Below are 14,531 nucleotides of genomic sequence, written 5' to 3'. Positions count from 1 at the left end.
GGAATCTATAATAACAAATTCAACATACCAGCATTGTTTAAGTATATGTATAGTCTAAAACATCCTTAAGAGAATATCTCGCTTATTCGTTGTATAAAATGAGAGATTTGAATGTTTCAAAAATATGAATTCAATAATTGAAACAGTAGTACTATCATTTGGTAACAGAATTCTTTATAAAATTGGTATGTCTCGCCGCATGCCACTATCGAGAAGAAAAGAATGCCGACATCGAATAAATTCGTTATACGCGACGATATTATTTTCTGACGTCGATATACGTTTTGCGACCGCAGCAACTTCGATATACCAAGTTCCCGTAGGTTTGGGAGAAATTTTTTTTGGGGCAAATCGAGCGGTCGTGGCTGCACCCGTGCGTATAATCGAAGACATACGGGGGTGGAACCGGGCGCTCTCTCTTTCTCGTTAGGCCACCCACGGCATTCCAGTAAATCGGGGCTACCACCGCGCCTCCCTCACCCACACACTCGACACCCCCGGGGGGTATCTTTCAAGGCCCCTTCCCCTCCGCTAACCCCCGTGTCACACCGGCAGTGCGGCTGCTGCTGAATGACCGAAAGTGGGGGTAGAAACCTCCGTCTCTCCCTTGTTCACGAGAGAGGAGGCGCCCACGCAATCAATAGCCAAGCCTTGCCGCTTCTACTGAATGGACTCTGCCCTCCACGGCCTCGGCGAACGCGAACGCGGTTCCTCTCCGTCTGCCTCCAGCCGGCGTCCGCTTCTGTCCCCCTCTCGCCCCCACGCTATCGATTACTACGTTCTTGCCGTGCGATCCCGCGGGGGGCCGCTCTATCGACCCGTCCACCTGTATTACAGTTCATTCATAAATCTTTGCTTCTTGCTTATCGCATGCCATCCGGTTATCACGGCCTGATTTTTCACACGAGAATCAGAGAATCTCGTCCGTTTCAATTTACAAAAGGATTTCTTTGTGGTGTTTGTGACAGGGTACTCCGTAAACGAGTATATCGTGGACAGAGTAATAAACTCGTTCATCTCTCAATGTATAGCCTTTCTGCGACCTTCCCAATTTATGGAAACGGCAAAGGGCAGACTAAACATGTTAGCTTTATCGTAACCATCTTTTTACTTGTTCGTTGATAGAGTTAATTAAGATAGTGCAGTTAACTCTCTCTGGAATAGTCGTCGGTGTAGAAAGATCAATTCTCGTTGAACTTGCTACAATAACTAATTCCAAATGTGACTCCTGTCAATATTCGATCACACTTCAATATAGAATAACTTCCCCTACATCACTCAATTTTCTTGTAGGATTGCTACAAATGAATTTCTGAAAGTACAGATGGTATTTCTTTAATTCCTTTACGTTGTAATTGTGATTACGATTATGATTTTCTTTATAATTATAATTATATTATATCTTCTCAATAATATCGATATAAAATTTACATAAAAATCGTGAAAAACGTTACTATAATGTTGCACTGCAACGTATAAATGCGCTGTTCTTGAAATGTTACAGCAACATTGTACGGCAATTGCAATGTGATAATGTTTAAGATACGTTGTGGCAATATCGAGTGCTGTTGGAGTCTTTTAATATTCGATCAAACAACTTCATCTTTGGGATGTTAGGAGATCTGGTTTCCTACGTAAAATATAACAAAAAATTGATATTCTTCAGAATCTTGAAGAAAGAAGGGAAAGGGCATCGTTTTTAACTTTTTCATTAGGATCTCCAATAAAAATTTGAAATATGCCGTTTGTAGATCTGACTAGTTCTGAAAAATCGATGGAAGCATACGTAAGTTAAACACATCGAAGCACGTGAAAATTCTTTAATTTATCTTAGTTGTAGAAATTTAGTAGCGATTTTCGAAAAATACATTATATATTGAAATAAACTGTCTACCGTTCCATAGAAAATTAAGTTATTTGGTCCAATATTAAAAATGTTATTCCGTTTTGAAACGTGCCCCAATATTAATTCTGTATGAAACATTGGATTAATTCCTATATTAATTATTGTATCAATCATTTTATGAAAGATTGTATCAGTTCCTTTAAAGGATTGCAGATCTTTTAATTGGGACAATTAACGATTTTAGCAAATTCTCTAATTGCGCTTTAAAGGATTAGGATAAAAGAAACTCATGTCAAGATCGAATTTTCTAAATCGACATTAAAAATGTTTTATTTTGCATACAAGTCGGCAGTCTAATTATCATACTCAATATTAAAAAAGTTATTCCACTTTGAAATGTGTCCGAATAGTAATGAGAGTCACTTGGCACTGATTTCGTTTATGTGAAATTAATAGCTAAATTGTTAACTGAACATTAGAGCTTAAAATCTCTTAATACCTTCCGAATAGCTTGATTTAATAGGATCTTTCTAATGGTGTAATATCTTGCAATGTAATTTAGGAAAGGAAAGACTAAACGTGGTAGGTTTACCATATTCATGTTTCTACCCATTCATTCGTAGAAGTAATTGAGATAGTTGAATGAAATAGTCGTCGGTGTAAAATGAATCATTTTCGTTAAACTTGCTACAAGGACGAATCCAAATGCATTTCATTTATATACTAGCGTTAATTCCACTCGCGTATAATTAATAATTATTATTCATGTCATCTCTAAATTACAGAACTTAAAATCGTCCAATTAATTTAATAAGATCTCTCTCGTCGTGTAATATCCTGCAATTTAATTCGGGAAATTATTCGGTGAAAGGTTTTCTCTGTCTCTCTCTGAACGTTGTGAGCGTCCGTTTGATAAGATAAGAGTAAATACGAGCACTGTCCAATCTAGTGGCCTCTCGGATGGACCTCCACTTTATTTGAAATCCAATCGCTTTACGGGCGAGGTGATAGAGAGGTGCTCTTGTAGACACTTGTTTGACGTAATCGAAAAGGGACTAAATATTTTCGGAGTTTTCGCAAATACCAAATAAACGATATTTTATAAAGAAAAAAGAAAAATAAACTCATCAGCCTAGTGTGGTAAATGTTGAGATTTCTATCCACTAACGAATTTTTCTGTGACTTTATGTTTGATAAATCCTTTCCCTTAAAATTAAAAATTCTTAATTAACAATAAAACTTTTAAATTCAAAAAATAATATTAATTTGAAAATTTTTATTCATTCAAATTTCTCATAATCGATTTCGTTTCTTCAACTGAGAAGTTTTGTTATCAATTACACATTTTTAATTTGTATGGAAAGAATTTATTAAATATAAAATTATAGGAAAGTACGACAGTGACTGAAAATTGGGATATTTACCTCATTTTTTACTTCGAGTACTATTTAGTGCACACAAAACTTAATTACTTTTCATATTTAGGAACAGTAATAATTGGTAGAAACGCAAATTCCCAAATAGTTAATAAATTTATTTATTACACTTTCTGTTAAATACTGTACATTCCATCGGTTTTGTTAAATGCTCAAGAATACGTGTACGAATTAATCTAAGCACTAAACATCTACAATTAATATCGTCAGGCTACAAACTTTTACAGATTTATGAGTGTGTACCATTTATTCGGTGCGATTTCTGTTTAAAACATAATAACATCGTGAACTTAAGTATCGTCGAATGTTCTAACAACGATAATTAGGCGAGATGTTTACGAAGAAAACTAATTTTTATCAAAGTGAAAAGTTGCTTCAGTTCTTATATATTTAGTTCTTTTTTCATCCAGTTACCAATGTCTTGCGTGATACACGAATATGTATAATAATGATTCTCATATTATCTTATGTACTATACACATCCGTTATGGTTGCGATTCAGCGCTTAAAAACAAAACATTTATTACAGAAATATTCGAGAACAGCTGTATACGAAAAGAATTTCGTAAACTCGTCTCCCTGCCCCATTTCCTTATTTAACCGGATCATCTTTGCGTTACATTTTGAAGAAAGATGCTCTCGTTCGTTCGCGTTATATCTCTATAAAAAAGCACGTAACGCGTCGCACAGAAAGCGATTACGTGGAAAGAATAATCGTTATTCCTTTCGACAGTGTACATACATTTAAAAGAGACGTAAAAAAAGATAAATGAAACGTGTTTCATGGGCGATTGATTAGCTTGGTCCTTAACTGCTCGTGGAAGATCATCTCTCACTGCTCCAGTAACTTTTACCGATAACTTCTGGAAACGTACGAGTCTTCTTACAATAAACAGAATAACTCCTGAGTGAGTCAATTGCTTGGATAGAATCGCGAAGCTCTAAACACGAGACGGTAGGCGCCATTAAGTATATTTCAAACGAAAATTTTAATCGAAACTTGTGAAGTTCTTCAATTTGTGTAAGCTCTCAATTAAACTGCGCCCACGTCTCTGAATTGAAGACTGTGACTGCGTCAGCAGGATGCTGAACGTGTTATTACTTACCTGTACGATTGCTAACCGGGCTGCGACTTCGGGAATAACTTCTGCTGTAACTTCGACGATTATTACGCCCGTTGTGTTCCCTACTGTGACTTCGGCTTCGACTTCTCGAGTAGCTACGGTCTTTCCCGTTACGGCCACCTCGTGACCGCCATCTGTTCCTTCCACCTGTGGCATCAATTTATTCCTTCAATAATCGCACATGCTTCGATTGAAAATACTTGTTAGGCGAAAATAGTTTCGATAAATCTGTGGCACCGTTCATTTAGAATTAAGATAGGATACCTCTGTGCCTTCCGTATCCTCCGCTTTTACTATCGGCGAGCTCTAACAGCTTCGGATTGATCACCTGATTCGCTTCTTTTAGTACCTGGATCAGGTCGTTAGCCTTATTCGAATTATTAGGTGTAAAAAAGGTATATGCTGTACCAGTTTTTTGCCGTCGACCCGTTCGGCCGATACGGTGAACGTAATCCTCTGAACAGGAGGGATAGTCAAAATTGATGACAAACTTGACGTCTTCAACGTCTGAAATAAAGCATATGGGATTAGCTGTTAATCGTCGGGAGCATCCGCCTCCGGGACAGACAGATATTGATTAAGATAGTAGTTATGGCAAAGCGTATATGTATATATATAAATATATATATAATAATCGTATTTAAATATAGATCGGTTTTCAAAGAAATACGCTCTCCAAATTCCTCTAACTACCTACGAGAGTCTCTTTAGAGTATTTTTAGAGGAAAGATTGGAATTGAAAGATGAACGAAATATTTCCGATTTTCTTAAAATAATGAACAAAAAAAAGAAAGAGTACTATATTATTTTAGAGAGCGTCCTGACCAAAGTATAGTAGTTCTTGAGTAAAAATAAGACAATCCTGGTTTCCTCTTGTAAGAAACGTATTTCTGAACCGTATACAATTACGAATTATTATCATTAGACTGTGGATTTTATGCAATTATAAGGAAAGTGTATGTAGAAAAATGATAAGTGTAACGTATAAGACAATTCAGAATATTAGAAGCTGAATACAGAATTCAATGTTTCAATGATTAAACAAATCTGAAACACATTTTTTAAACTGATAAATGTTTCATTTTGCATGAAGATCCGAAGTCTAATTGCATTAAAAATAGCATGAAGAACTATCAAAGATAACGAAACCAGGATTGATATTCCATAGAATCTTATTTGATAGTTAGTATGTTGTGAATATGTAATGATAAAGTTATCGTAAAGGGATTCAGAGGGATGAAGGAAATGTGAAAGCGGATAGCAAAGTGGAATGTGTGTCTATGTGTGTGTAGAGAGTTAACATACACATATAGAATAATTTTCTAAAATGTGAATAATGCGCAAAAAGTTTTGAAAATTCTTCAACTAAGAACAAGGAAGACTCTTGCCAGTTTTGCATGACCATTAATCAATGTTTTCAAATTCAATGATATAAGATAAATGTTCCAATTTCTGTTTACGTCACAATTTCTGCTCACTGGCGTACATTTCTATAATTTTATAGATTTTAAAATTGACGAAAAATATACCAGTGAATACAAATTTATACGTAATTAAATTACAGAAAAATAAACCATTGAACAAAATTTTGCTGTCTTAAAGTTATAAAAAAATAAGTCAGTGAGTAGAAATTATGATGTGAACAAAAATTGTGACACTTATCTTAGTTTTTGGAAAGAATTTTTGAGGGAACTAAGTAAAGTTAACGAACAATGATCACACGAGGATATCAAGAATTGACTTATTCTTAATTTAAGAATCGTTACATTGCACACATTTTATAAAATATCTTGTCATATATGTGCATGCAACAAGTGTAGATAATCGAGTCACCCCAGAAAATTGCTTTCAATTATAGCACACCAGTTTGCAAATCTTAGAAATATGCTTTACAAAGATCATTATTGATTACAAAAAATTTGTTGAATTGAATTTGTCTCGCTAAACATAATGTACGTGCTGTATTATATAAATTCTCTTCATATTAACAGAATTATTGACGACGTAAAATAAAATAAGCGAATCACAGACGGTAAATGAGAAGTGTAACATATTTTCTGAATTGACGATTGCAGACACAAACTGGTTTTTCTCCGAGTGACTCATGGAAGACTGTAAATTATCGATATAAAATATATAGTAAAATATATACAGCTATATATGTATATATAGCAGATTAATTTTAAGTTAAGATTACTGTCATACTAAAGTATATAGGCAGAATGGGTGAGTGTCGCTAGCAACGTACGGGCAGGGCCTGGCTGTTTGCGCTCGCTTCCAGCTACAGCCTCCGCCATTCAGTTGCTACACAGGGCACACTTAGAGGCTCTGGCATTTCAGCTAGCCGTGCCATGCCACCGCCTCTCATTGGGACCGTTGATCGGGTCTGATTAGCTTGAGCGGCCCATCGGCAGAGGGGGATTCTCATAACTCTGGCAACAACCGAGTTGGCCAGCCCAGATGGCGTACAGCAGTAGCGTAGAACTGATATCCAGTATGTAGGAGGTAACATTGTTGCTCTCCCGTTTTGGCCCCGGACTGGCCCTTCACGGAATTGACGATTAGAGGCACGCGTCGCAGCCAGCGCAGACAATGCAAACCAGTGCACCACCGAAACAAATACTGGCGGCGGGCACCCCCAATTTGCTTTGCATTACCCGGCGTGGGTCTGCGCGCAATGTGCCTCTGCAATACAAACAAAGATCCAGCCGCGTTAGGTACATGTTTACCTTATGATCTTCCTGTGTTCAATACATGAATTTTGAATTACAGTAGAGCTTTCTCTATATGCAACTATCATCTTTCTATTCTGATTCGACATATCTCAAATGAAGCCGAGAATTACGAAGAGAAATTTACTTGGCTAATTTTGTCGTCTCTTTTAAATTCATTTACATTCGAGTTTCGGCAAGCGGCGAAGATTCTAAATCGGTTCAAGTACGTAAAATAAAAGTATAGAGATTCGTAGCATTAATTATTTAAATTCGTTTGTTTTTTCAACTTTTGATTAACTGCTGTTGTACCTTTATCAAATTAATGACTAGAATGCTTGCCGATCACACGAGCTTTTGCTTTCACTTCTAAGGCTCTTTCTTTATAAGTTTAAAAAAAAATTTATTACCTTTATAGCAAAAAGTGAGGAAGCAAAATAAATATGAACATTAGAAATGTTGAGCCACGTGAACCACGTTATGCATTCACGAAATATTAATAAGTTTTATTTCTAATCATTTTCTTTACATATATCTGTCTCAGAGTTTTAATTAAAAAAAGGGCCGGAATCATAAAGTGGTTCAAGGGTAAATCAATGAAACCTTGTTCTGACTAAAACTTGTGTTAACAAAAATTTCATGCTAAAAAATACCCAAATAAGTTGCAATCTCTTTGGACTAGAATAATCGGTTTCTTATCGTTCTGTCTTTTTTTTAACGACGTCATGTCAGAACAAGATATCTCGTACACTGCAGTAATTATTAAATTTACTGACAGAGTCATAATTTCAAGCGACTCATTCTCCACACGAAAGGAGAACCATTAATTATCTGAATAGTTCGTTACAACAATTGTTTACTTACCAAGACCGCGCGCGGCAACATCTGTAGCGACAAGAATCGGCGCTTTCCCCGATCTGAAATCTGTAAAAAGTAAAAATTAAATATTGATACACATGTCGTACGACACTCCGGAGTTTCTAAATTTCGATGTAAATACTTCAGTCGCTTTTGATATTTTTGCTAACATACAAACAAGCGCTTTCTCTTTATATAATAGTAAGATGATGTACCTTGTAAAACCCAATCTCTTTCTTGTTGCGTCTTGTCCCCATGTATACAAACGGCCGGCCAGCCATCTCTCTTCATTTTTCTGGTTATCTCGTCTACTCGGCGTTTCGTTTCGATAAATACTATAGTTTTGTTTTCGCTTTCCGCCATTATTTCTTTGAGAAGTGTGCTCAACCTGTAACGAAGCATAATTTGAAATCTTGTAGACAACTATTTGTCTATTGATCGACTTGCTTACTTGTTTTCCTTTTCGTAATCCTGACAGACGTCGATGATCTGCAAAATGTTGTGATTCGCAGCTAACTGAAGCGAACCGACGTTTATTTGAGCATAATCTTTTAAGAAGTCCTCAGCCAAGTTCTTCACTTCCTTAGGCCAAGTAGCAGACCACATTAAGGTTTGCCGATCCGGTCTTATCTGTTCTATAATCTTCCTAATTTGAGGCTCGAAGCCCATGTCCAACATTCTGTCTGCCTCGTCTAGGACCAGATAGGTGCATCTCTTCAAGTTCGTACGTCCTGATTCGAGGAAATCTAATAATCTGCCGGGTGTGGCTATTACGATTTCCACGCCACCATCCAAATCTCTAGCCTGCGCGCCTTTTGGTGCTCCTCCGTACAAGCAAGTATTTCGGATGCCGGAGGAATGGCCAAAATCGTCGGCTACTTGTTGGATCTGTTGTGCGAGCTCCCGTGTCGGAGCTAACACCAACGCGATCGGCCCGTCTTTTCTACCCAATTTTGGTTGACTGTTGATGTGAACGATCGCGGGGAGTATGTAAGACAGAGTTTTTCCGGAACCAGTAGATGCGATTCCTACCATGTCTCGTCCGCTTAAAGCAATCGGCCAGCCCTGCGCTTGTATCGACGTGGGCTCGGTGAAACCTTGTCGTCTAAAAATTAAGATGTTTCCTATTTGATGATTGAAATTGATTCGATTGTTCATTTGTATTTCGTCTCGTACGGCATCTAAATAATATTGGTATCAACATTTCTTAGAAAACATTAAATACATTTTTCAATCAGTTTTTATGAAAAATCATATAATTAATNNNTTTTCATCATTAAAAATTTTATGTTAAACTGATGAACTCTTAAATCCTTACATTACTATTAAAGCCATAGGCTGCGGATTTTATGAACTTATGGAATAATTGAGTATACTGCAAATATAAACGTTGCATCTGATGCATAAAAGTGTACAAAATATAAAAAGCGAATGAATATATTCGTGCTTATACGATAAAAAATGGTGCGATCTGAAATGCATTTCTTTACCTGACTACCTTAAATCTTCTACTTCGTATAAAAATCCGCTGTCTATGTAGTCATCAATGATATTTAAAGTTTTAATTTACTGAATTCGATTCTTATACATATATAATTAATATAACTAATAAAATAAATCAGTTTCGTTTAGTCTCTTAAAATCCTAACAATTTTAGCTCCGTTTCTTACTTGATTTGATCGAAGTTAAGTTTCCGGATTAAGCAATTTTTTAAGTTCGGACAGAATTCTTGAAGATATCATCGCGAACCGGACACGAGTTCTAAACTTGAGAAACAAATTCTAATATTGTAAGTACTAACGCATTTGTGGAATGTTCATTTTTAACACTAAACCTACCATACACCAGTGATCGTTCCCAAATTCTCCTATAAAAGATAAGGAGAACACGATATTTATTAGGCTGTATTGCTAGAGTTTTAATTATTATTTAAGGGTGTAGACTCCGATAGCAGTGAGATAAAGCAGAATGTCAATGTTATCCACTAAATTGACCAAAAATTCGAAAAAACTCATATTTTGTACTATTCTTGCCTGGTTATGAATAAAACAGAAAATGTAAAAAATTTAGCAACAAGTATCACAGAAATCATATGGCTGGTGCCCTTTAAGCTGGTTCCAAACTGAAATACCAATGCCAACACTGAATTGCAGTCGAATGTAAAAAATATAAATGCAGCGCACTGGTGTACAGAAACTGTCGGTAGGTTTAGTGTTAATCAAATAATTTCCAAGTTACTTACTTAATCTCTTTTAGAACATAGTCTGGGAAACCTGTCTCCTCAAATGTGAATACAGGATTGGGTATATTTTTTCCTTTAAGAGTAATCTCCTTCTCGCTCCGATACTGCTCGACTATGCGCAGATCCCGATTTTGAACTGCCTCATGTGGCACATAAAAATCTTTTTTGAAGGGCTCTAATCTACTCAGATCCCATCGAGGTTTCCTTAAGTTTGCTCCGGGTTGACCTCGACTGTTCCTTCCACCTCCTCTGTCTCTGCCACCACTGCTGCCCCAATTTCTTCTGTCCCTTGGTGATCTGCTACGAGATCTACTACGAGATCTACGTCTCCTATCTCTGTCACGACTACGACTAACAGAAAACGGAAAAATTAATATTAGTAAGAAAACACAGAGAAAGTTTGATACTTAGCTTCTATTTTGTTTTGGCTTTAAGAACTGGTGAAATTAGATTCTGCACAAGGGGTTACTAGTTGTCAAGCTCAAATCAAATGTAAAAGGTTATAATCGTTCTGAAAGCGTCTAAGAATTTCGCAATACCGTCGAACTTAATTACTCTTACTACGTATCATTTGCCTTCAACTATGCTGCATAAGCGATGGGAAATGAATGGCCTTAGTTGAAAATATTGGCGAACGAGTAGATTAATAGACTGTGTAATCTTCGGGTGACCAGTAGTATGTGCGTGCACGAAACGTACCTTCTGTAACGACCCATATTCAGTTCTCTCTCGATTTCCTTCTTCGTTCACAGCAACAATCCACTCTTAGCAACGATTATTCGAATGCAAAAAGCAGACCACAATTTTATCATGTAACGTACGTTTTCCAGAAGTTCGAATCTAATCAGGAGACAGAAATTGACACAAACGAAAATGATTCCGCCACCATAAACGACAGAATTTCAAGAAGCAACGATGTTATCTCAAAATTCATGACGCATGCGCCACGATTGATGCGGCCACATGGATGGAAATCGTAATTGGAAAATTACATTATAATAATTGATATTCAACTAAATTTAAATAAAACAATCATATTGTTGCCAAATTAAAGAGTGGAAATTAGTGAAATCATAACAAAAGTTGTAGTCAAGTTCCTTTTATAAATTTATTCCCAGCCAACCATCTGCCGGCAATAAACATGTGGGAAGGCAATTTCTGTTGACCAGGGTCATATCAGGTCATATCAACCATCATAATGTCAACATTTTCATACGTATCAGAGATGCTGTACGCATTCTCTTTTCCCTCTACCACCGAATATTGCCCGATCGTTCAACAGCTCCTACGAAAATACGTGATCCTCAGTAATCTTCACTACTTCCCACTACTGCTATTAGATGAAAAATTAGTGGTATGTAGAAGTAGAAGAGGAGCAGATATTGTATGCATGCGTGTAAGTGTATGACTTCAGCAGAATGTATATATTACTTTATGATGTTATTATTTTTTTACAACTTAGAATGTAAGTAAAATGTATGTAAGTCTTACGTAGCTGATAGAATGTTGCGCGTACTTTTAAGAGTTTTCAGAATTATATTCCAGTCATTCCACTGATTTGAAGACAAAGGCAAAGCATTTATTAAATAGATAGCAATAGAAATCGTTCCGCACATGAGTTGAATAATAATGCACCGTACGCGTATTGTCCTTCAATACTAATTAGTACTCATAATGCATAATAATACTACGTATTTGTATTTTTCTGTTATTCCTAATCATAATATTTCTTTTTATTACAAATTATGATTTTCGACATTTTTGAATTTCTCTGATTCTAGTGGATGGAAATTGATGAAAAAATTCAGAAATGCACTACTATACGAGTAGTATATGTAAGAATTTTTTCAAATTATTTATGTTAGATAAAAATTTATAAAGTTTGTTTCAAACTCAAACTTCTATGCATCTTGTGCGCACACGCGATGGTTTCCCATATAGGCGGTCATGTTGAATTTACGGCTTCATATCAGTGTGATCTGTCAATAAGACAGATCGTATATAGTAAGTACTGAAGTACTCTGTCACTGTCAGTAGTGTGGTAGTGTCAGTGGTGTCAGTACCGTCAGTACCCTGAGTACTCCAGTGCCGCCGACAGTGTCATAACCTCAATAACGGTGTAAGATGAGTAGCTTTCGAACGACCAAAGCGTAAGGAGAGGTCAGCTTCGTTTTATATATTATAAAGCTTAGAATGGAAACGAAACTGTCAATTATAATTGCTACAACGATGAGATCATGCTGTTGTTCTCTATCCAAGTGTTAAACAATTTTAATCAGTTTGAAAACGATCAATCGTGTTCGAAATACGTAATTGCATTAAAATATTGCAAGTTTTGCCTGATCTGTCGTTGAAGAGAACGGGAATAAGAAAGTGGAAAGTCTTCTAAAAAAAAAAGATGATATGACAATTGAAAGTCATAAGGCCGATGGGTAATAATGAATGCATGCGGTAGAGAATCCTTGGAACGGCGAACGCGCGTGCAAGCGAGAGACAATATGCATGATCTAATAAAGACGACGCAAGGAAGGTGAATGAGAAAATCATCGCGAACATCAACGGCGACTAACTTTCAGGACACGTCCGTCATCGGTCGCTGCCTTTTTCCTTTTTGACATGCAACAACTACGATACGATGAGGAACGGGACGATAACCACACGTGCTGATGTTTACACGGAAGAGATCCCTTGTACATCTGATGGGTAACATTATTTTTTTATTTTATCAATTATTTTTAATCATTAAATGGACTTTAGAGATATTTTCTTTTGTCTTTGATATGACGATTCCATGTGGAATGTGCTAATTGTATTTCAGAGAATGCTACTTTTCTTGGCTTTTTCTTCTGGGAAACTTTTTATACTCAATTCTTATTTTTATCGAATCCACGTATCAAATAAGATGTAAAGAAATCAATTTTGAGTTTAGGAATTAAGCGATTTTGACGTATTTTCTACTGTAGTATGACATTGACAGCTCAGTGTCAGATATTTTCAAAACTTTTAATTCGTTATGTAAGATTTGCTACGTGACGGGAACGCACAAATAGATAGGCTTTTTTTAAAGTTCTTATTGCATAATCTGAATGTAATTGATGAGAAAAAAGAAAATATGAAGTCGATTCAGAATATTCTGCTCACAAAAATTTGAAATATTAAATACGAAAAATCGGAGATAAAAAGTCGAACAGTTCCCGACGTTTAAAATTTATTTCTTCAGAATTTGAAAATTTGCTGAATTTTTTTATAGTGTTAATTACTGATGAATGACTTGAAAAAATTCTGGTATGTTCTTTTGATTGTACTAGTATGTTTCTTATCATTTTCTGTCCACTAGAGTCAGAGGAAATAAATACCAAAAATATCGAAATGTCATTATCAAATTTGGCAATATCAAGTACTAATTAACTGCAAAGAATTAATTCCTAAACCAAAAAGAGTTTTTTTATAAAGTTATTGCACACGTGGATACGATCAAAATGAATTTTTAGTGACAAAAGAGCTACTCAGAGGAAAAGTTCACATCTTTTTTTATTTTCAATATCAGTGTTGCTTTATCATATCCAATTTCTTCAAAGGAGGCAAAAATGCTTTTAAAGGTGTATTAAATTGCATTATTGTTGGTCGTGCACATTTAAGTTTGCTTCACAGCTATCGTTTTAATTTATGTTGTACTGTAGATAATTATATCTTGTAATTACTGTTTTTTGATAACGCGAAATATTTAATGTTCCCTTCTATTATCGAATCCTTAATATCTCGTGTCAGACGTTTTACGGTGTCAAGTGACTTCTACGAAGGTGAAGAAGTAATTTAATCTGTCATCTTTGAAGGTAAACGAAACGAGCATGTACAACTATGTATGTAAATACATACGTTATGTAAATGCATCATATAAAATATAAAATTCATTACGTGTTTGAATAGGTAGTTAGAAATAATAAAATCGCGGTCGTAGTTCGTCTAGCAAATTTTTTCGCAAGACATTGCCCACGAAACATTTCGTTTTTTGTTCTGTATGTCCTATCCTGCTTTAAAACCGGTTTCACGTTGGCTGGCTATGTGTGTATATTAAAGGATGGAATAAGTCAAACTAAACTGGCGAGAACGCGCGCGTGCTGCGGTAAACTCTACATAAATATCGGCTAAAAAAAGTTAATGAAATTACAGGCGTAACACGTTATCTTTATAAACACCCGATAAGATTGAGGTATCATTATTCAGCTGTGTAAAAAGCAACGTTAACACAAGCATACTGAATCATTCTTCATTTCAAACACTTTACATGTAAAGAAAATGTTTCAGTTTCTACTC

General features: G+C 35.8%; 2 protein-coding genes across 7 annotated transcripts in view; one reads left to right on the top strand and one right to left on the bottom strand.

Moving 5' to 3' along the window:
• Nucleotides 1-3,359: 3,359 nt before the first annotated feature.
• On the bottom strand, nucleotides 3,360-11,138 carry LOC108622265 (putative ATP-dependent RNA helicase DDX17). Of its 4 annotated transcripts, none has more exons than XM_018020036.2 (8): nucleotides 10,917-11,137; nucleotides 10,218-10,568; nucleotides 8,427-9,080; nucleotides 8,191-8,363; nucleotides 7,982-8,041; nucleotides 4,671-4,913; nucleotides 4,389-4,553; nucleotides 3,360-4,161 (listed from the first exon to the last, which is right to left on the bottom strand). In XM_018020036.2, exons 1-8 carry the CDS (start codon nucleotides 10,931-10,933, stop codon nucleotides 4,133-4,135), a joined length of 1,692 nt encoding a protein of 563 aa, XP_017875525.1. In that variant the 5' UTR covers nucleotides 10,934-11,137; the 3' UTR covers nucleotides 3,360-4,132. The 4 variants fall into 4 exon arrangements, with proteins under 4 accessions (XP_017875525.1, XP_026667116.1, XP_017875523.1 ...); XM_026811315.1 differs by having other exon boundaries at nucleotides 3,360-4,142; XM_018020034.2 differs by having other exon boundaries at nucleotides 3,360-4,145; nucleotides 10,917-11,135.
• Nucleotides 11,139-12,242: 1,104 nt separating this feature from the next.
• LOC108622227 (uncharacterized) overlaps nucleotides 12,243-14,531 on the top strand; it is a 28,316-nt gene continuing 26,027 nt past the window's right edge. For 2 of the 3 annotated variants that reach the window (XM_026811325.1, XM_018019955.2), the window contains exon 1: nucleotides 12,243-12,920. The gene's annotated coding sequence lies outside the window, so the exon portion shown is untranslated. The remainder of the gene's footprint in view (nucleotides 12,921-14,531) is intronic. The other variant, XM_018019956.2, reaches the window with a different exon arrangement.

The sequence above is a fragment of the Ceratina calcarata genome, unplaced genomic scaffold, assembly GCF_001652005.2.
Source record: "Ceratina calcarata isolate Rehan_Ccalc_2016 unplaced genomic scaffold, ASM165200v1 scaffold211.2, whole genome shotgun sequence".
NCBI lineage: Eukaryota > Metazoa > Arthropoda > Insecta > Hymenoptera > Apidae > Ceratina > Ceratina calcarata.
The sequence above is the reverse complement of the archived record's forward strand: the minus strand, read 5'-3'. Positions and strand labels throughout refer to the sequence as shown.